Below are 22979 nucleotides of genomic sequence, written 5' to 3' on the forward strand. Positions count from 1 at the left end.
TGGTTCCCAAAAGGATCAAAGGTATGAGGTTTTTGCATTATCCCTTTTCAAGTCCTCTTGAAAGTTTTCATGACTGCCACTCAAAACTGAGACACTTCTGCTAAAAGATTGTTTCATAAAACAAATGACAGCATTTATTCAATAGCAAATATTCAGATTGACAAATCAGTTTCACGTAAAACAACTTCCATATACATAGCAATTTAATAATTTAAGATCAACGGGCTGGGTTCTTACAATCCGGAAAGACTTCAGTGAAAATTTGCAAGAAGGGGACGTCCCCCACACCCCACCGCAAGCAAGCTGTAACAGACTTGCATGACACTTCAAGTTTCTTTCGCTGACCCTCAAGTACTTGAATTCAGGAGCTCAAGCACCTTCTGAATTAAATTTAAAGCTTCTTCCCCAATTAGGAATGTTAAACGGGGTCGAACCCTTGCTTTTAACCAGAGATGGACATTTCTGTACCGATACAGACAGCTGTTCCTGCCTTTGAGACAGAAGCTCTTCATTTCTGTACGAGCCATGCTAACAGTTTTGGACCACACAAGGTGCTGGGCACAGAACACAGCTGCACGCGGAAGAATTTAAAGCAAGACTTGCATAGGCAGCAGTTGTTTCCGTGTGGGGAAAAAGCGGCTTTAATGTAATGAGGAAGCCTTTTGCTGCTGCACACGTTCACATGGCAAGCACACCTGTTGGAACATACGGCGAAGCTTGAACGTGAAGCTGGGCTCAGAGAACAAATTGCACAGGTTGAATACAGCAAACATTTCAGCCGCGAACACAAAAGCCCATGCGCACCATGCGTGACCAAAAAAACCAAACAACAAACCAGGCAGGCCTCTTCTCCTTCCAAAAGCACCAGCACACCTGACATCCTTGAAACGTGAAGCTACTCTATCCTAAACACATTCTCGCCAGGCAGTCTATACACGGTATGGACATGTTACAAAGCACACAAGCAGCAGATGCATTAGGTGAGGAAAGACTAAATGCGCATCATGGCACCTGTCCAGCCAGAGGCCAAGCCTCAAAAAGTCCTCTAGGCAGCACTGTTTTACATAGGTAACTTTTTTAAAGCCATTATCTTCAAGTTAATCCACCGTAAGGGGAAACAAAAGGCTTCATATATACTTATGCATTCTGTGTCAGAAGCAACTTTTTTTATATATATACCAGGGATAGAGCTTTCCAAAGCTGTGTCCGCTCTGGACTGGCCTTGATGCACATGCAGTACATGTGGTTTGGAGAGGCGGGATTAATTGGGAATGTCTGCGCTGTTGTTCCGGTTCCCGTACTTGTGATGAATGATTAGCAGCACTACTCCGAGGAAAAAGCAAATGGAGCCGACGGTGATGTAGGCGATTCCCAGAAACGGATTCTTGCCCCCCATCCACGAAATGGTGCTCAAGATCATCCGTTTTCGCCCGTCAAAGCTATGCACAGGATAATCTGATTCGGGTATAGGAAAAACATTCGCCAATAATGACTGTCTGGCGTCACAGTGCTAACAAGAAAGCTTCGTATCGGCACAAAGGAAGGAGATTGCGTTACTTAAAAACAAACAGCAAGTGTTCTGAAGAACATGCTGTATCATAGTCAAGGCTTGATAGCCAGGGGACACTTTATTACTCGAAATATGAGCCAACAAAAAAAAAAACCTGGGAAGCAAATTACTCAGAGACAAGGCTACTGGCTGAAGAAGTTTCAAGACAAGGAAACCAACGGGCAGAGGGGGCTACCAAAGATGTAGATAATATCCGAACCATGACTATTATTAAAGCAGCAATGAAGCTATGTGTCTCTTTACTTTTGAAGGTTTTTTATTGCTGTTGTTTTTTGCACGAAGATAGATGGCCAGACCTCCTATTCCAAAAGCCACATGCAGAATTTATCAAAGAAAACCCCCATGGGTTTTGACTTGGTAGGAAACCAGCACAAGAACCAGTAATTAGCTACTCAGTACACCCACCCTTCTCCATTCCATAGCCTTGTACTATTCAGCCATAGCTTACCTGCTAAAACTGCATCAGCACCACCACTGGGCTGAGCAAAACCTTAGAGCTCTCTCCTCCTCACCAGGTCATGCTGTCCCTCCAAATACCTCTCAAACACCCCTCCTCATCCAGTCAGCCTAAATATCAAAGTGTTCCTTTTCCTACAAGCCAAAAAGGTCACCACCTTCTATTCCACCTCTGCATGAGCTGCAAATGCTGAGGAAAGAGCAAATTTTGCTACTCAAAAGTCCGGAACACCAGCATTGCAGAATTAAGTAACAGTGGCAAAGAGTGAATGAAGCTGACACAAGGAATAGCAGGCCTCAGTAAGTTGGCCCCTTTGCCCTACCGAGGACCCTGTTTTCTACTCCAGGAGAGGGTGTTGAGAAGCAGAAGTCTGCCATGGAGATCCCCCCAAAAGGACCTTATGTTTGACCTAATTCTTGGTAAATATCACAAGGTGTGAGAATTATACACAGCAACTGCATTCTATTTGGGGTGTGTAGAAAACTATATTCCCTTGGGGGGGATGGGACCAGAAGTAAAAAAAGTGAGTGCAGGGGGCACATCCTTCTCTCCCCTCTCCACGCAGGATGCCGAGGGAGGGACAGGTGCTTCTGGCCAGAGGTCTGAACTGATTACTTGCAGGGGATGTCTGACATGAAGGCAAGGGCCACAGATCAGCCAACCCAACAGTCAATGCACCTTTTAAAAATAATAATAAGCAGACTGAGACAATTTTGTGCATGCTCCTACTGTGACCTTTGTAGATTTTTCATTCAGCCCTAAAATGATTCTTATCAGCCTGCTATGCTACCAACAGTTACCTATTTAATGACTTCAAGGTTTACAAGAAAATTCAATAAAAGACGATTACAGTGGTACCTCACTGCACGTCTGCGCAGGTTGTGATTTGCCGCTTCCGCGCGTGATGTCATTTTGAGCTTCCGCACGTTCCGTTACTTCCGGGTCGCTGCGGAGCATAACCCAAAAGCGCTCAACCTGAAGCAACTTCAACCTGAGATATGACTGTACAAGGTTTACTGACTGCAATTTCTTAGACCTTTTAATAAAAGGATACTGTATTCTATTTCCAAGGAATAATTCCCAGCTGGTAGAGTAGGCCGTAAGTTATCTGGTCTCTCTATAAGGCGATAAAGCTTCCGAAATGTAGGCAGCGCTGCAGTACGCATCCACACAATGAAATCTTCATTGATGAATCCATTGTTGTCTGCATCCTTGTCTAGCTCATACACTGGTTTGGGCCAGTTGACAGGTTTTGCTGTGCCTTAAAAACAAAAATGCAAAGCACTAATATGAGATTATGATTTTTATTAGAAAACATGCATCTTGGGGAACACAGCCAAGCAATCAAACGCAAGCATAGTTGCTAAGAAATAATTTGGGAGTGGGGTTGAGAGAGACAAGAGGCATGAATATATTAGCAGAACAAGAAGAAAGCTAGTAACAAACTGTTTGAATAGAAATTTTGGACATTTGGAAGGACAGAGAATCAAGCAAAGCAAACCCATAAATGAGCTAGCACACAAGAATGTACATCTAACTTTTGTTTACAGTTTCCCCAACAACTTGTACTAATCAATACAGTGTATCCCATTCAAAACATTACAGATAACTCACAACTTAGATGCATTTAATTTGCGTGCCTTCAGCTTTACGAGCTCAGGAAATTTTCTTTTAAAAATTAAGAAGGGGGCAGAAAGGGGACCATCACCTGGAGGAAAAAAGACTTTGGCAATCCCACCCACAACTGAACCTAATGTGTTTTGACTATCTGCAATTTTGGCTTTATGCTCTATTCTTGGATTGTAAACCCCACATAAACTGAGAATTGGCTCGTTTATTATTTTTCTGGAAAAATAATTCAATTTCTACTTCAGCCTCCACAATACCTTCCCAGGAAGGTCTTGATCCAGATTGGAGTCTTTATGTTCTCTCATACATGGGTCAATTCATTGTGTTATCATTTTACCTTGGAAAAGTATTGCCAGATCCTTTGTAGGTCCAGTAGGATTCCTGAATTTCACATTTTTGTCTGTCCACCAAGCAATGCCTTGTTTAGTCAAAGGAATACGTATATATTTGGTTTCATTACGGTCAATACGAAACAGTGTCAACGTATCTAGAAGGAAACACAAATAGACGTGCATCACTTTCAAGGTTCATTTTCACATTCCATGCCTGCTGTATCCAAAAGCTTCAATGCATCATATACAAGACCTAAGTGTTCAGATAAGACATCAAATTCTGCATGTAGATGCTATTTCAAGGTGCATAAGCACAGAATATACAACTTTGTAAAACAACAACAACAACAAGAAGAAGCAATGGCATGTCTTTATTTACACATAGGCACACACTCATAACTTAAAGCTAATATAGACTGTCAGCCCAGTCTAAAGGCCCTCCCTCATCATGGGCTGCTGACGTGTCCCAGAAGCCTCAGTGTGACACATAACTGAGCCAACTGGTTTACTGAAATTAGCATGGCAGCCACTTTTAGGAAGCTGCCTTATAGCAAGTCAGAGCATTGGTCCAGCTAGCTCAGCACTGTCTGCGGTGATTGGCAGCAGCACTCTAGGGCTTCGGTCAGGAGCCTTACCCAACCCAACCTGGAGGTGTCAGGCACTGGACCTGGGATAAGGCGCATGGAGCTATGACCGCTCCTGCCATAAGATGTGTAAACGCTTAAGAAATCTAACTGCTGTGGACAAGGCTTCTAGGAGTACTACTGGATTGGGGGAATGTACAGTGCTCCCTTCAGGTGCATCTATGTGCATACAATGTTGATAGAAAGTGTGACAGCGTAATAGATATCTCCTTGCTTTTATTCAAAATCCAACACAAAATCATACCATTAAACATGCTGTTGGCAATAGCGCCACAAGGAGCAATAGGCTTGTCCCCGCTGGTGCGGTAAGGCTCACATTCCTTACTGGGGTGCTAATTCGTAAAAAAAAAAGAAAAGAAAAGTCAATCTTGATTACACACTAGTCAGAAATATAATCGACACATCAGGCTGCCTAACCGATACCACAACAACCCTTCCTCCTACTTTCCTTTGCAGAAAAATAAAATAAAAAATACGGTTTCAAGTTACAGGACGAAATGCTTTGGCAAACACGCCAAAAACTATAAAGCATTCAGTCAGCAGCTGCCTGCAATTAACGCTACAAGTCCCAGTTCTGCAAGATAAATAAAGTTACAAAAGAGAAAGCCAATATGCGGCATTAGGGTTTCATCGTTGGTGATTTAAGGATAGAACTGGAAGGAAGACTAGGAAGGGTATTGTAATTGGGAAGGCAAGCTTTTTGTGTTTTTATATTGTAAACTGCCCTGTGATCCTTGGATGCAAGGTGGAAAGAAATTAATGTAACCACAGTTGGGCACACTACTAGTATATCAAACACTGTAAAAGCTGAACAATGTTTACATTTTCAGTGAATTCACATCTTGCTGCTTGACTACTAGTAACCAAAATAATGATTACAGAGATAATGACCAATTTTAATTCGAGCTATTTGCTTCTAGTAAATAAGAGAAAACAGACATTTATCTTCTAATCTGAGAATGTAATCTCTCTGAATTGTGGCTGTAACATGACATCTTAAAAGAAGGTGCTCCACTTCTAAACACACCCAAAGCACACACAGCCCACATCTGCCCCCCTTTGCCTAATCTTTTTATAGCTATCTAATCACATGTAATTCTTGCCCTGTGAAGGACACATTGAGTAGCCTACAATCTCATCACAGTTAGAGAGAGAGAGAGAGAGAGAGAGAGAGAAAGAGTTGACACTCTCCCAAGTGTCCTTTGCTGAAGCTACTTACTACCAAGAAGGAAGAATAGTATCTGGACACTCATTAAAAAATAGCACTATTTCCTGCCCACACCCAGCAAGCAATTTCTTTATTTGGACATTTGTATCTTGCCTAGCTATGATAAACATCAATCACAAGACAATATATAAATAAAACTTTAAAAACTAACATTCAAACGGTAGTAAAACAAACTATCCACTCTGAAAATCTTTAAAGTAGATATAAAATTCTTATAGCCAACTGCTTCTATAAATCTATCATCAGCTTATTGAATAAAAAAACAGCTTGGACAGTCAGCGAGGCTTAGAATGCTCCCGTTTCCTTTTCATCAGATGCCAAAGGAAACAAGGAGTTACAGTAGCAGCCAGCCTTAGCACCCAGCGGTAAGAGGTTCTCTCAAGCACACTCCAAGAAAGAGTGCATGGAAATACTTTCAAAGACCAATAAGGAAAAGCTTGCCCAATAAGAAGCTAACAGGGTATGCCTCAAGATAGAGGGAGTCTGGATTGCTGTAATTAATGTGAAAGTAAGCACTCTGAAGTAGTTTCTACACATCAGGTATAGTATACTAGGCAACAGACAGATACAGCGCCCCAAAACAGCCTAACTTGTTATTTAAGGTCAACTGAAAATGATTTTAAAAAATCTTAAGGGTTCAATTGAACACACAGGGATGATTCCCATCATATGGATTCTTAGTGGAAGGGGGCTCTCTCCCCCCGCCCACAGTCCAAGATTTTACTGGAGAGCACAGGAGTGAATGACAACGTTGCCTTCCATCAGCTTTTTCCCCACCTGCAGCTCTTAAGCTTTCTCAGTGATATAAGCGGGACTTTGTGCAGGCTTATTTAACACACATAGAGAGAGGGAACGGATGGTGGACTGGAGTCAAATAGCGAAGCCTACGCAGCATTCAATTATGACAACATAAAAAAGACACCAAATGACAATCTGTGCATTTTCCCTTTAACATTTAAAAAGCTATTGTGCTTTATGTATCAGAAGCCAGGAACGATGTCATTATATGCAAAGAGTTTCACTTACATGTAAAGAATTGTTATCTCCATTTAGCTGGCTGTCATCCCGAGACTTCACATAGCGACGATGGTTTTGGTAAAAGTTGGACAGTCCATAGTACATAAACACGTTGCTCTGCAATACACAAATTAAGATGCTTCACCAATGTACACAGTTAATGGTGGCTTCAGATGAAAGAAAAAGCCTTTTTCAAATGCTACAACGAATATCTGGTTGCGGGAGGAGATTGTGGGACAGGATTACACCTTCAATCTCGTAGAGCAGAGGTTTTCAACCTTTTTGAGTCCACAGCTCCCTTAGCCAACTACTTGCTTTCTGCAGCACCCCCTGTGGGACTCAGGAGCCCAGTTATATCACCACTTGCCTGCAGAGCTGGCAGCTTCTCACACTTTTTTGAAACACCTTCCTTTGTAGAGTGTTCCCTCAGCCTCCTCTCCTCTCCTTGGGAGTCCTCTGGGCAGCAGCTGCTGCTGTCCCTGGTCTCTGAGCTGCCCCCACCCAAAAAGTGGTGCTTCCCAGAGGCACCATTTGCCTGCAGAGCTTATAGCCAGGGCTGCTGCACTAAACAGCTGTGCAAGCCTTTGGGAGGCAGAGACGTGAGAGGGCATCAGAGGGAGGGAAAGAAAGAAGGACAGAGGCCAGTGTTGCCTGACCATCATTCAAGGCACCCCAGGGTGCCACAGCACCCTGGCTGAAAACCACTGCCTTACAGCAAGTTTTGTTAATAATGCTGTATCCTGTACATTCCAGTACCACTGCAGTATGTCCACTGGTTTATTTGATTTTGAATTTCTTCTTACTACTAAACCAGCTGTTGAGATTTTTCCCAAAGCATTCTCATTTACCATGAATAGTATTTAACTAAGTTTTACTCAGAGCAGAAAGTGAAATTAAGGAACCTAACTTAGTCATGGTCCTCAAATTCAATGGGACTACCGTGAGTAAAACTTAGCTGAATACCACCCAAAACCCTTGGGATGTCATTCATTCATATATATTCATATATATATAGTCTTGCATATAGTCTGCAATGTGGAAAGAGGCCGGTATGAAAGAATTCCAGTTAAGAGTTGTACATGAGCACAGACAGTCAAACAGTTATTTTGCCATATATACACACATTTAAGGTAACATACCTCAAATGGCTGATCCAGTGTAAAGTGTATGATGCACGTGCAAGAAGGTGTATTGTTCCAGGACACATTTAAACACTTGTTGCAGGGACTACCTGGCTCTGTTCCTGTATAATCAATCTGCAGAGAAAGGACAGATAAAAATAAAAATAAAAAGAAGAAAAAAGTTTACTATAAAATACAAGAGCACCAAACCACAAACATAAAGCTGATTCACTGCTGAAGCCAAAGTTGTTGACTACGGTAATCAGTAGATAATGCGTCAAATGTGGATCATGTTTTGAGGGCTGGCTATGCAGACATTTTATGGTGGTGGCATCTAGGCCATAGCACACTTGAAGGCACTACAATAAACTATCTAAGTTTCTACATGACCAAACTGCAGAAGTCCAGAGAGATGCCTGCTTTGAGCCAACCCCACACTTTAGATTTCTATGAGAAAGCAAGGTTTATATGCTGTAAAATAAATAAGAAAATGTAGGTGTTTTATATCTATCTATCTGGTCCTGGGAATGCCACAAAGTTATTGGCAGGAACTTCAATAGCTGCCCAGTTTGGGGAAGAAAGCTTAGCTGGCACTTCACAATGGGATGATCTTTGGTGCAGTTCACTGCCTCTTGTCTAAATCTTCAAAACAGTTCCACATTTTAAGTGGAATAACTCCCAGACCTCATGACTTTACAGGAGCACCTGAGCTTGAGGGAAAAGATGTGGAACAAGTTGCCCACTCCTGGCTTAAAGAAGTCTCATTTTCACGCTTATCCCAAGATGCTTCTCTATGGGAAGCCGACACACCTGCAGTCTTGGAAGTACTGACAAAATCTCACCATTTGATAATTTATTTAAAATGAAAGCTTCACTTTTGTTTTCTGGTGTGGATATCAGGGCTACATTATTAGTGGAAAATAAGGAACTACACAAAGAAGTTTTACCAAAAGAGGACAATATAAAACAGCCAGTCAATGGTACTTCCTAGTTTTGTCCTTAACACCTTAAACTCTTAAAATATTTGCAGTGGGTTTTTAATATTTTCAGAAACATTGACAGATACTCTGCTTAAATGATGATACTAAGAGAGGGGAGAAAACCTGTGCTGTACTGGACACAAGATTATGGTCCATTATATTTTTGTCCTAAAGCAAATCTAAAACAAGGTCTCATTTTAGTAACCGTACTGGAGCTAGCAACATCTCAATATTGACAGATTTGCTTTGTATCCTTAAACATGGAAACAAAGGTGCTTATTTTTAGAAAGCTATTAACAGCACACAGTGAGTAAGGGAGGACATTAAGTACATGTCAACCTTGTCTTTGGTTTTAAAGAAGTTCAGAGTTTAAAGATGAATATATCCCTTAATTAGAGACCAATACAGAGTATTTGTTCAGGACTACCATTATGAACTTACATCACATGAGATCTGTCCCCTATTTGTTTTCTATATATGTATTCAGTTTGAAGCAAAACAACTGTGTATTTAGTCCTAAAGAATAGTAAATTTACAAAAAAGAATTTTGAGACTGTTGTTCCATAATCTCTCTTAACACACAAACCATCAATGTATACCATAGCAATGCTCCCCCTTTAAATGTTTGTTTGCCACAGCAATAATGTATGCTTGCTGCAGCAACAACAAAAAAGCACATTTAGCAATGTATCCAGGTTTTGGCCCAAGCTATAAAGACTAGATTAATTACAATACTTGAAGTCTGCACTGACAGAAAACTACCCCTACATCTGTGTATCTTTTTCTTCAACTTTGGCATATTCATTATGGGCTGTATCATGCACTGCACATGTCAACTACCTTTCCCTATCTCTGTGCACAGCTCAAATCTGCTCCAGAAGGTCTCTTGGCCTTCAGAAGCAGATTTTGAGGATACTTGGAGTGGGGTGGGAGGTTGCAGGGAAGAATGCCATTATACAGGTAAGCATGTCTAGAATCATACCTGAACTGCCCCTCATACCAAAGGAATTTTGTTTAAATCCACTTCCCCATCTTATGATAAAGGATTCTTTTTTGGGGGAGTCACTTGAAAGTAAACCACCTTTTTTTTTTTTTTGCAACAATCCAATCGAAAACAGAACCAATAGTACCTTCACCCCACCCTCCTCCGGACCATGTATTTTTAGCTCATGAAGCATTCTCCATCATCCATTTTTTTTCAAGCAATATGCCAAGTTTGGTTTTAAGAGTCTTGCTTCCCTTTCCTGAACATTTCTTGCATTTCAAGTCACCTTCGCAATTCTAAAAGTAGAAGCGTTGGTGCCCATTTTGCGGCAAGGCCACTTCCCCTAAGCTCTACATTTTCCCATGAATTGCTACAGGCAGGAAATACTGGAGATGGGATGAAATGCATCCAAATCAAGAGCCACTGCAAGATACAAAGCAAGCTGCTGGGTGGAGTGGAGTTTGCCCAAGGGCTAATTTCTCAAGACACTGCTGTCCATTTGAGGCCCACAACAAGACTCTCAAATCAGAATACCAGAGAAATAATTAACATTACTGTGTGCAGCCAGAGAAGTATGTACCTGTCAATGCCTTTCTCAGGCTGCAATTATGTCAGTGTACAGAAATAATGCTGGGTGCATAGGGGCTAACCTGCCTAACTGCTGTACCCACTGACATAGTAACACACACAGAAAACTAGGGGTGGAAGAAGTAGGAAGAACTGCAACTGTTTGTGAGTTCTTGAGATGATCAAACAGAATGATGCAGTTGTCGTTACTATACACTGATCAGCTACATTGAAGACAAAATAAGTCTCCTATAGGTTTCTATGCCTGTTGAATAGAATCAGGAGGTATTTGCCAAGACATTCATTGTGCATTTCTCCCTGAATTATACCTACACACACAACCCAAATAAAAAGGTGGGGAAGCCCTGCACCCATTATCGTAATATGTAAAAGGTTTTGTGCGGGTCTAGGACACAGTTCTGGTCAGCTGTCTGCATCTGGCCCACAATATTTCAGCTTTATTGGGGCCAAAGGTGCGGCTTTGTGGTTTGGACAGGAACATATGAATAGTCCTGCTGGATCAGGCCAAAGGCCCATCTAGTCCAACATCCTCTTTTCGTAATGGCCAACTAGATGCCTACAAGAAGTCCAAAAGCAGGACGTGACCACAACAGTATACTACCTCCGACGGTGGAGGGAGAACATAGCCAAAGTTGCTAGTAGCAACTATCCTCCATGATTTTGTTGAATCTTCTCTTCAAGCCATCACTACATCTTGTGGCAGCACTACATCCCATATCTTGTGGGAGCAAATTCTATAGTTTAACTTTGCACTCTTGGGTGTCTATTTGTGGGGGGCAAACCTTCCTTCTCAACTTGCATCAAAATACGAAGAGGATTTGTCTTAAGTGGCCCTTAAGAGTGGCTTTAATTCCTCTTGATTTTACCCCCCCCCCTTATTTCAAAGAGTGCACTCTCCTGACATCAGTTCTTTTGCACTGTTGGTTTTACCCACTCACCCCTTTGTCCTCTCACAGCCAGGCCTTATTTCTCCGTATTCATCCCTGCATTTCCCAATGTTTTTCCCCAGTCCCTGGCTACTTCTTGCTTCTCTTCTCTCTCCATCTCCCACACACATCTTCAGTACTTCCTTCTCGCTTAACCTGCACCATCTTCCTCCTGCATCAGCCAAGCTTTATCTACAACAGAGCTTGCCAAATCAGCATTTCAAAACACCAGGAACTTGGCAGTAAATGGCAAAGCCAGAGCTTAACCAAAATGAAATGACATAGAATGAACACAATAATGCATTTAAACATTAAAAAGTAGGAAAAATACTCAGTGAACTTTACTCAAGACACATCAACAGTCTCCACCAAAATATACTTAAAGTGTACACGCAGACTCCAAAAATAATGACCACTCACAACTTAATAGCAGCTGGTGCAGGAAAAATAAAGTAGGAAAAACACCGAAGTTAATAACCCAGGGCTTGGCGAACCTGTGGCACCTGTTGTCAGACTCCAGCTCTCACCAGCCCTAGCCAGCATAGCCAATGGTGAGAGATGCTGGGAGCTGTAGTACATCAACATCTGGTGAGTCACAGGTTCCTTACCTCTGTGATAAACCGAGAACCAAGTACAGTGCTTACTAGTCTTTCAGACAACAACTGGCAACAAACTGTAGGAGGTGTAGGGAGTCTTTGGCCCTCCAGATGTTGCTGAACTATAATGCCCATCATCCCTGGCCACTGGTCATGCTTGCTGGGGCTGATCATAGTTCAGCAACTTCTGCAAGATCAAAGATTCCCCTGTCTGGGGAAAAGGCAGGGGGGGAAACAACTGCTCCTTTATAAAAAGTTAAGATCCAATTGCAGAAGCAGTTTTTATTTTCTCTTGTTTTGCATTCTATTTAATACACCAGTTATGTACATTGTTGCTCATTTCTATTTGTATGCATTTTGTCCATCTTAAATATGCACTTTATGGAAACACTTCTGTTCTTTTGCATCCCTTGGATCAATTACATTTTGGTAATAGTCTCTGAAACTCCAATATGTTTTCTTAAACCAGAACTGCAAACAATGGTTACAAACTATCCAACTTGACCATCAAAGACCCATTTTCCTTTGAAACTCTTCTTCAGAGTAACAGCCGGGGGCGGGGGCAGTACAACCATAACAGTTTTTATGGAATTTTATGGAGGTTCCCTGTTCCACGGGAAGTTGCTATAGTTGAAAGTTCCTATACACCTCACACACTTCTCAAACCCATAAAACAACTAGGAGCCACGAATTAGACAGGCCTTAGGTTGTTAGTAAAGGCTTTATTTGTGTAAGTGTTCCCCACACGCCTCTTTGTGTTTAGCGTACACATGCGCTGACCCATGCCCATGTAATATAAAACTCATCAGTGCCCAAGGTGCTTGCACTGCTAGTGTGCCAACACATCACAGGTGTGGAACAGAACACATGATATGCCTGCCCAGGTAACGGCTTTACCTACACCCTGGAACAGAAAACGTGAATCGGCCCCAAGTTCCCACAGACACTGCAGCCACAAATCAGGCACCACCCGGAGGTTCTTGTCTACAATATTTGGGCGCTGACAGAAGCTGTATCCCAAGACCACCCAGAGACCACCAGGTTGGAGACAGATGCGCAACCTGGTGCCCTCGCCATCCTCAAATTCTCTGCATCATCACCACAAGCGCTTATTATTTCTTTCAAGGTGCTTGACGGTGCCAGACCTGTGATGATGAAAAAAACTGCCCTATCCAGTTGGGTGGCATATTTCTTCCACGTCGAAAGGGATAAAGTTGAAAGACATTTAAAGGATTTTTTTTTCTTTTTAAGGCTTCTATATAAGCCCAAATCAAAGTGTGTTCGTTTCCTTGTTGCCATGCCACTCACTGGCTTATAATGTTCCACCCACGGCGCTTGCTCCCAAGAAGTGGGGGGCTGCCCCCTTCCCCCTCTGACAAGGGGGGGCGTGCCCCCAAAAGTGGGGTAACCCCCCTCATTGCCTGCCCCCCCGCCCCCGCCTACCTCGTACTCGCGGATGTTGTTGGAGGTGACGAAGATGCCGATGCCGATGGGGATGAAGATGAGGCCGATGACGAAGAAGGCGGGCAGGACGGTGCCGGCCGTGAGGATGGGCTGCCAGGCCGGCAGGCGCTGCTGCTTGAAGGCGGTGTTGTCGGGCTTTCGGCTCTTGACTCCGGCCCCACCGGCCACGCTGACCCCGACCCCGGCTCCCCCCACGCCGCTGCTCCCGGGAACCTGCCCGTCCACCTCCTCCTTCGCGTTGAAGTTCATCGCCATGGAGAGTCCGGGCTTCTGGGTCGAGCGCTAAAGGGAGGCGAGGAGGAGGAGGCGGCAGGAACTGGCACTACGGAACCACCACTCGCTCGGTATAAGAGCAGCTCGCACTGCGCTTGCGCAAGCACGCCGACGACGTCAAAGCAAAGTGGGGAGGGGTGGAATTCCGAACGCCGCCGCCGCCAGCGACTCCTTCTGGGCATGCCCTCTCCCGCATGGCCCGCACGAAGGCTCCCTGCGCATGCGCGAACTTGCCGCGTAACTCTCGACTCCGGAACGGAGTCTGGTTCCAGCTCCTTCTCCGCCCGGGTCTTGATAGGGTTAAAGAACCAGTGGGAGCGGCTTAACAAGTCGGACGGCCGGGAGCGATGGCGGAGACACGCCTGCGTAGTAAGCAGCGACTGGGTGGAAAAAAGGAGCGGACCCGCATGGAGCGTAATTGTGCTTGAGGATCATAGTGCGCCAGCAGAAACGCCTTGTTTGCATCAATAGTGTTGTTTGTAGTTTGCTTTTAACTCTTTTGGATAGTTTTACATTATTTTATCTACTGTTTTTCAAATTGAATAAAAGTATGATTACTGTGTCGTGTAAGTGATCTATGTAGGAAGCATATATTAATAATAACATACTGGAAATATAAAATGAAGCCTTCGGGGGTTAGGAGGGAATAGTGAGTGTGGAGAAGCCATCTTGTCAGTCATCTTGTCGCTAGCCGGTATCTGTCACCTTTTAAATTTCACTAACTTTTGGCGAACGGAGATCAGTGCAGCAGATTTCAAAAAGCCACGGGATATTATTATTACAGCTGCTTAAACAGAAAGGCATGGCAAAACCCCATAAAAGAGGGGAGTGAATGGCCCTTCCAAACAGCGTTGGGGCGGTCCTAGAGAAGGACCTGATTGTAGAAACACTTGACTTTAAGATCTTGGAAATATAGGTCTGATGATGCAAAACAAGCTATCAGACGGTATACACTCCACAGATGTAGAAATGTATGAAGAACCTGGTGTTTTAGCCTGGATAGCTCAGTTGGTTAGAGTGTGGTGCTGATAACGCCAAGGTTGTAGCTTCGATCCCCATATTATTTATACTCCGCTCATCTGGTTGGGTTTCCCCAGCCACTCTGGGCGGCTGCATATTCTATCATCTCAGGGTCCCTTCCAACACCGCAGTTCTATGATCCTATGCTTATCACTTTGGAATGAACTGAAGTTAGGCAAAATTTATCAGGACAGATTTATGGCGCCCATGGAAGGCTGGATTTATCTTGGTTATGAAGCATGAATTGGTGCAGAACATACTGTAATACAGTTCTTTTTTAATCAATGCTCCCGATACATCTTAATGACAGAGAAAATAATGTGATGAGGAGCAGCCTTTCCCAGCAAACCACTCAACATTTGAGAGACCTCCCTTTATGCTTGACTGTGTTTGTAGATTGAAATATATTACTCTAGGATTCTCTCACACCAGAATATATCCGGTACATAAAACAACCATTTAGACACAACTCCAAATGAATCAATTTGTTAACATGCAGCCATTCAGTAAAGAACAGGAAATGTTTCTACTCAAACTAGCAACTCAACATACCTATCTACTTCCTCTGTCTTGACCACAGTCTTTCTTTTTCAACCTCGTCCATTCCCTCTAACTCCTCTCAACTCCTCTCTCTAATTCAGGGGTGGGAAACTTGTGGCATTCAGATATTGTTGGACTACAACTTCCATTACCCCTGACCATTGGCCTTCCTGGCTGGGGCTGAGGGGAGCTAGAGTCCCATAGGCCAACCCCACCCCAACCCCTCTCTCATTCTAATTTCTGTCCTCTTCTCTTAATTTACTGTGTTACAGTGAATTTGCTTTTCTATCATGCTGAACTTTGCAGAGAGAAAGAACAAAGGTGCTTCCCACCCCAAGTCTGCTTTGTCTATTTTCATCTCCCCCACTACAGGTGAAGCACACGCAGTTTAACTGATGCAGGACAAGGAAAGCATTCCTCCTCAATTTCCTTTGTATCTTATTTCTAAAGTGGATTCAGAGGCACTTTATTGGAAATCAGTAAAGCCATAACACCAGCTTTTTTGAAAGGATGGAAAGTTACACTGGCCTTCCACATGTGATTAGAGTCTTCAACTATCTTGCGTCATACCGTATAAAATTAGGGCTTTTTCCAACACGAGACGTTATAGATAACCCCTGCCGCGCTCGCTGTAAGATGCTGGTCAACATCACCAAATAATAACCAGATAGGAATCTGTTTCACTAACAACTCGCACAGCCTGAAGAAAAAACGCTCATCTTGGTGATGAAATAGGCATGTACGTGTCCATGGGCTAAGTTGGGATATACATCTCAGTCCACATCCTCCCTCAGCATTATAGTTCAGGGAATGGCACTAGCTCATTGGCTCCAGGTGTAAACACACTGCTGTTAGAATATTTGTGCTTTGTTATCTTTTCAGGAAAATATTGTGGGACAAGAAGAAGACACCATTAATAAAAATCCAAAGCAACTGAATCACAGGGATGGAGGGACTATGAATGTGTGGACAAGAATAGCAGTTATTGCCTCAGCATCAAAAGATTACTGGAAAACAAAGTGTACACGCAAAGAGATTGTTTTTAATGTTTATGATTTTCAAAGGAACAGAAAATTACAAACAACTCGTTATGTACAAATCCAAACACTTCTGAAGTCTACCTGGAACCTGAAGTAGGAATTTCAAGGCAGGCAGGTTGGATTATTTATCTCACTAGGAAGTTGAATTCTACAACAAACTTGCCTGTTGTCCTCCTCCTAGCTTGTCCTTTTTCTTTAGGGGGAACTAAGTCTTCCTCGTTTCATTGGCATTTACTTTCACAGACGTTAACTACAGGGCCACTGACTTCACATATTATATATCTAAAAAAATTTTAGGTGTACACCTAAGAATGTGAAGTGTGAATCATATTGTCACACAGCTGCACTCAAGCAGCCAATCATGATTGGCTGCAGCTCCTTTTCAAATGTACACTTGCTGGCAAACTTGGGTTTCCTGCTGCTTAAATATTACCTGTTGGGTACTTTGCAGAAATATCCTGGCAACGTACTTGTACCGCAATTCAATTCCATCTCTTTGTATGATCTAACGTACAGTACACCTCAGTGTCTGCCCTCATACCATTTCTCCATGTCTGGAAAATTTTGTTCATTGTGGTGAGCTCCTTTCCCTTTCCTTGCATTTTATAAATGAACAAAAGTCCTTCTTCGCCACAAACTTCCTCCTACTTCCTTTTTCCCCTCATGTCGTCGCAGCTTCTATCCCTTGATGTCAACAGGTAACCTTTCTTTACCCTCATTCGCTACTGCTTTTATCAAAACCTTTCCCTCCCCTTTTGCTTACACCCTCTCTCCCTTGCTAACACAGTGTCTAGCTCTCCATGCTGGCTGGTACCATGAGAGGGGTTGATGGTTGCCAAATATGAATTATACCAACTGCCCTAACCTTGCTAGTACATCTGGAGTAGCATTGATTAGCACACAATGGAGGAATACCCCCCCAGCTGTTTGTGAGTACCACATGCACCAGTTCAATGTGCCTTACACTACCCAAGCTGTTCTTTCTAGAAGCCCCTAAATCACATGCCTTCTGTGTTCTGCACTACGGGTGCAAAATAGTATTGATACCCATCTGTTCAAATACTCTTTCTATCAACACACTCCTTATTGCAGCTATATACAATTTCACATTCATTATACAGTATCATAGAAAGTCTGCAAATATGGGAACAATTTGAAACCAGAACTATTTTTAGAAGTAGTTTAATAATATAGGGTTTATCTCTCGGTGGAAAGGCATGTTTAAAGATGGATCATTAAAAAAAAGAAAAATGCAGATACCACAGGATCTCCATGCAATTCCCACAATGTTTCACCAGTGTTGTTGACTCAGAAAAACTGTACTAATTTTGTGTTCCATCTAGAATATAGTATTGAGGTATAGAGGAGCACAGTCAAATAAGGCTAGGTTTTATGCTCCCAAATTGTGTGCTGCAAACTTGTGATTCAACTGGTGAAGCAGTTGGTCAATGATCTGCAGCCTGATACAATGCAGAGTTAGGTGTGCTTGAGCGCAGTGAAATTAAAAGGCTTTGGGTGCACAGGATTAACCGGATCAGTGTTTGGTTCACAAGGAAACAAGCATAAAAACCAATGTGAATGATCAGTAAGTTTCAGTATTAGCACCCTTTTCTAACACTAGGGTTAGAATTGGAACACCATATTACTGTTGCACACTTGTGAAAATTTATTTGTTACAGTGTAATTAAAAACGAACCTTTTTGGTACAGACATATGTAAAAACACACAGTATATGAGCATGGCATAATAGAAATCAGCGTACAACATTTTAAAACAATTCTTCAGTCTAATACTGTTTCAAGGCTTTGGTTTGTTGGTGTTCAGTTTTGTATTAAAACCACAGCACAGTGCAAAAACAAAACAAAAAAAAAATTACTATAATACTATCCCACAGAGCAGTCTTTAGGGCAATTAATCTCACAGTCACATTATGGCTAGGAAATGTGGCAAAGTTTTCTAAAAGGTGCCATTATTGAGGTCAAGTCAACATCTTTATAAACTCCAATAAAAAATATACAAACCGGCACTCTGAAATCTTTGACAGTGTATTCTACTACCAAATGTGCCGCAGACCAGCAAAGTCAGATTTGGCAAAAAAAAACAAAAACAAAAAAACCCCAACAACCACAAAATGTCTTTCATTACAAATTGTATTATAAAAATAAATTACGTAGGAAACACCAAACAAAAAGCACACATGATTCAAAGGCTTTGCAAAATTAAAGAGTAAAATTGGCACAGAAGATGTTCTCTTTCCACTAATTTCCAAAGGTCAAACTTTTTTTTAATGGATCTGCACACACAAAAAGCCAGATTCTGATGGAAGGAATAAAATACTTCCACAAGCAATCAGTAGCAGGGAAGATCACAGGGAATGAGGTGGCGCTTCAGCAGTGATCCAACCAAGTGGTGTGGAGGAGAAGTGCAAGTATATAGGATGGAGCTTGCATGGCATCTCATCTTGAGTTCATGCGTAACTGATGGATGATGATGCTCTCTAAAGGGGAAAAGAAACATAGCAAAGCATAGGCTGTTACCATGAGAATACATGAAAGGTTTATCAGGACCCACACTGTTAAATCTTTAATCCCATCAACAGCTTAGCTACATTACAGAAACTTCAAAGTGCCACTTCAAACAAGAAAGACAGAACAGAACTACTCATATCAAGATGGCCAAAGAAGAGATTAGAATTAGCAGTATAACTGAGGGCACTCTACCCCCATCTACAATACATTTTGGAAAGCTGTTTGCTTGCCATGCTGTTGGATGCCTCTTAAGATATCGCAAACAAATTTTGCACAATGTTCCTTGAGATCAAGGAACAGGTTTTTGCCTACGTTTGGATTCAACTGGACGCCATTTTGAATCAAGACGATGGGACTGAACCTTTCAAAACTGCATGGATTTCAACGACTAATTTCAAAGCCACACTGATTTAATTGATTTCTTAGAATTCCTGAGCACTGCTGGGTATGCGGCTGCTTGTCATATGTAAATGGAAGGAGCATAATCCAGTCCACTCATTCTCAAGAGTATCTCTGCAGAGCACTGTACAGCTCTCCCTCCTCTCTCCACCATCTGTGCACTCAACCAGTGAGGGAGCCAATTAATATGAACTGAAGGTTCCCATATCCCCAGCCATCTGTTCCCTTTACTCAGCATAAGTTCCTCATGGTCACATGCAAATTGCATTGGGCAAAGGACAAACCTCCCATCCTTCCAATGATCCCTTGTACCAGTTTTACCACATAGGAAATGGGAGTAGGAAACAGCTCTACTGAGACTTAACTGGGATCCTCCATATTTAGGCACCACACCTAGAGAGGATGGGGTCATGTCTTTAGCTTTTAAAATAAATTTTAATTCAGAAATTCAAACAATTTCAGATCTTATTTACATCACAGATATAAAGCCCCTTTCTCACATCAAAGTGAAAACACTTTCTGTTGTGGACATCTTGAAAGCAGAGTCCAATCCATTAACACATCGATTTTCTTCGAAATTATTAATTGTGCTGCTCAAAAATACCAATAATTGCCATCTACTCCTGAGCTTCAGAAATCATCTTTTGCCACCAGCAGGCTAATATTACTTGTAGTGGGAGTTACATAAAAAGGAAACACTTCCTTTTCCTTAGTAACTAACTATAGCTTGGTTAAAACACTCCTGTATCTAAAAGTAGTTATTTAAAAAATATTATCTTACACATTCTCTTTTCCCAGTATGCTTCCACTTTGAGACCTCCTCTCTTATCTTTTTAAAAAGCAAACAAACCTCTGCTTCAAATACTTCCAGCACTACTTACATATCTTTAGTTGGAAGTGTACTATCCCTATATCATAACATTTCTTTTAATTACACTTAGGTCCTACTGATATTTAACATAAAAGATTAGCTGTGACCAACATGAAATCCCATTGAAATAAATGAGAACTAATATTGGGTGCAATCTTGTATCCACTTACCTGGGCGTAAGCTCCCTTAAATTCAATGGTACTTACTTCTGAGTAATGAAAACTGCATTGTCCGTCAGGTTCCAACCCATATAGTTTTCTTTTTAAAAACTGAGCAGGGACTGAGAGTTTGGTCCTTTCTGCAGTTCCAAACTGCAGTTGTTAATAGCAAATTTAAGGTTTTCCAACTTGTTTCTTTCTACAAGATAATTAGCTTTATCATGATGCTATATACAGTTTCGATTGGAGGGAGTTTAGTTCTCTATATGGTATATTTTCTTCTGTATAACTTTTTTTAAAGCTAATTCAAATATATTAAGTCATCTGTGCATTCTAGTGTAGGTCTCTCTCCATAAGAAGGGAGATATTTTATTGGATGCAAAGAAGACTATAAAAGGGATGATAGAAATTGACTGCTTCAAAACAGTGAATAAGCCAAAAACAAATTTCAAGTTCTACGAGCCTTCTACAGAAAAAAACTATTTAGTACCAAATATAGCCACAGGGTACGGATATTTGAACAGGCACGACAGATTCTGATCCTTAAGTACTAGGAAAGTAAGCCCCGTTAAACAGAGGAGACATCTGAATAAACATGCAGAGTTTTGGTTCTTTAGATCAAAGTCAAGAAGCTTCATAAAACCAGACACATGTATCTGAATATTTCTCCTTTTCAGGTAGCTACATTTGATGCTAAATATTCCACTGAACAAAGGCTCTATAACCTGAAATACTCAAGGAATCAAATTATAGGGATGCATTGATAGTCCCCATTCTGTTCATTGTTTCCCCTAGTTTAATTTTGAGAACTTATTAAACTGATTTGCAAATGTATAAATTTGCAGGCATTTATGGCTTGCATATAATCCTTGCATATAATCTTCTTATTTACTTATTTTTTAAAAAACAAGCTACCTTTGTGCACAAGCCAAAACGTGTATTAGTTAAATCACAGTAACAACAGAAATAAATAAATAAACCAATCATGGTCTTTAAAAGAATGAGCTATTCTAGAATACTATCACTAGATGGCACTACTCTAATTTAACTTAAACAGCAATTGGTCCCTAGCATGCCTGGAAATAGCCATAAAAAATCATGAAGGTTATTTACCAGGTTGCCATTACTGAGTGTTTTGAAAAAAGGAACCTACAATGTATACCCGTATTTGCTCTTTTATAACAGATTGTTATAAAACACAATTGTTCAGTATCCAATTATAATAAGTAATAGCCTTGAGATCACACACAATAAGGCTCATACTGAACAGTTTGCATAAGGCTTAAGTATCATTAAATCCTAGTGATTAAATTATAATTTTAAATTAGTTCCCTTTACAACTGAGACTATTGTGTGCAAAAGGCGATATCTTTGTAGGGCCCTGTGACAAAATGCATAATATTTTGGCTGCCACTCAGTTTGTTTAACTAAAATCCTTATCTGACTAGAACCTTTGTAGAGCATATCTCCCTCCACCCTTCCTGTAAACAGGTGAAATTAAATCCAAATGAACTGCTATTTGGCTTTGTAAATTGTTGACTACTACTCATTTGGAAATTTTATGTAGCCCCAAAACTGAACATAGATCAAATAGTAAGATGATTTTAAAATGAAGTCAACTTTTACAAGTGCAAACTATTCGCTCAAGCTCTTCTTAAAGATCAGTCAAGATTAAGGGACTCACACTGATCTGGGAAAGAAAGGACATTATTCCCAATGAAAATAAGCCCCAACAGAAGATCCAGCTGCCAGCAAATGACAGCTCCAATCAAACCCAGGAACATCAGCAGCAGATAAGCAATAAAAAGCATGTAAATAACCCTTACTGTAGTAGCCTGTGCTACAAGCCAGTTAAAACACAGGAGCATGTTAGTTTACAATGCAAGTGTGATGTCCTTACATTGTAATCAAAATGACCCCAAAATCTGATAATCTCAAAAGAGTACCTCAGCGGATGAGCAATGTATTTAGTCCATCACCAATACCCACACGGAGAGCCTCAAGTTAATATAAGGCACTGAGAGTACTGAAGTAACAGCAATAGCTGCAAAAATGATCTATGCTACTGCAGCAGCAGCAAGAAGTTTAATTGCATCAATGGACAGTGTCAGGTGACCAAATTTCCATTTAAAGCAGTCTGATTTTGCTCAGATGGCTCTTGCACACGCGTACCAGTTTATGTAATCCTGAAAGCAGAAATAATATGCATTGTTTTGGCACCCAGTGAAATATTTAGTGATTGCATGCTCAGTTTCCTCCTCCTTATGCGGGCAGGCTTTTCTGTACATGAAATCATGCAATCTTCCCTCCTCAAAGAAGGAGAATAGCTTTCTCCTATTTGCACAGCACCACCATAGGCTGTGCAGGAGCAGTGAATATAGGTGGTTAAGAAGCAAAGTCATGGAAGAATAGTGTTCAGGCTTCTCAGCCTGGCACGATCTGGTCCTTTATAATCAGCATCACTCTTTCTCTAACAGGCACGGGGAACCTGCCGACTGCCAGATATTATTGGACTATAACTCCCATCACCTCGACCGCTGGCCATACTAGTTGGGACTGATGGGGAGTCCAACAACATCTGGTGGGCCACAAGGTCTCTGCTCTTGCTTCATG

General features: G+C 41.6%; 2 protein-coding genes across 5 annotated transcripts in view; both read right to left on the reverse strand.

Moving 5' to 3' along the window:
- Window positions 1-108: 108 nt before the first annotated feature.
- TMEM30A (transmembrane protein 30A) lies at window positions 109-13924 on the reverse strand. Its single transcript, XM_080998031.1, has 7 exons — window positions 13517-13924; window positions 8017-8133; window positions 6887-6994; window positions 4877-4964; window positions 3994-4143; window positions 3082-3288; window positions 109-1455 (listed from the first exon to the last, which is right to left on the reverse strand). The coding sequence occupies exons 1-7, from the start codon at window positions 13790-13792 to the stop codon at window positions 1262-1264; spliced, it is 1140 nt and encodes a 379-aa protein (XP_080854157.1). The 5' UTR covers window positions 13793-13924; the 3' UTR covers window positions 109-1261.
- Window positions 13925-16392: 2468 nt separating this feature from the next.
- Window positions 16393-22979, reverse strand: part of FILIP1 (filamin A interacting protein 1) — a 79665-nt gene continuing 73078 nt past the window's right edge. For all 4 annotated transcript variants that reach the window (XM_080997963.1, XM_080997962.1, XM_080997964.1 and 1 more), the window contains one exon: window positions 16393-18907. Coding sequence is in view for 1 of the 4 variants with exons in the window: in XM_080997965.1 (XP_080854091.1) it covers window positions 18867-18907 (41 nt within the window). In the remaining 3 variants the exon portion in view is untranslated. The remainder of the gene's footprint in view (window positions 18908-22979) is intronic.

The sequence above is a fragment of the Podarcis pityusensis genome (genome assembly GCF_964106645.2).
Source record: "Podarcis pityusensis genome assembly, chromosome: 3".
NCBI classification, from domain to species: Eukaryota; Metazoa; Chordata; class Lepidosauria; order Squamata; family Lacertidae; genus Podarcis; species Podarcis pityusensis.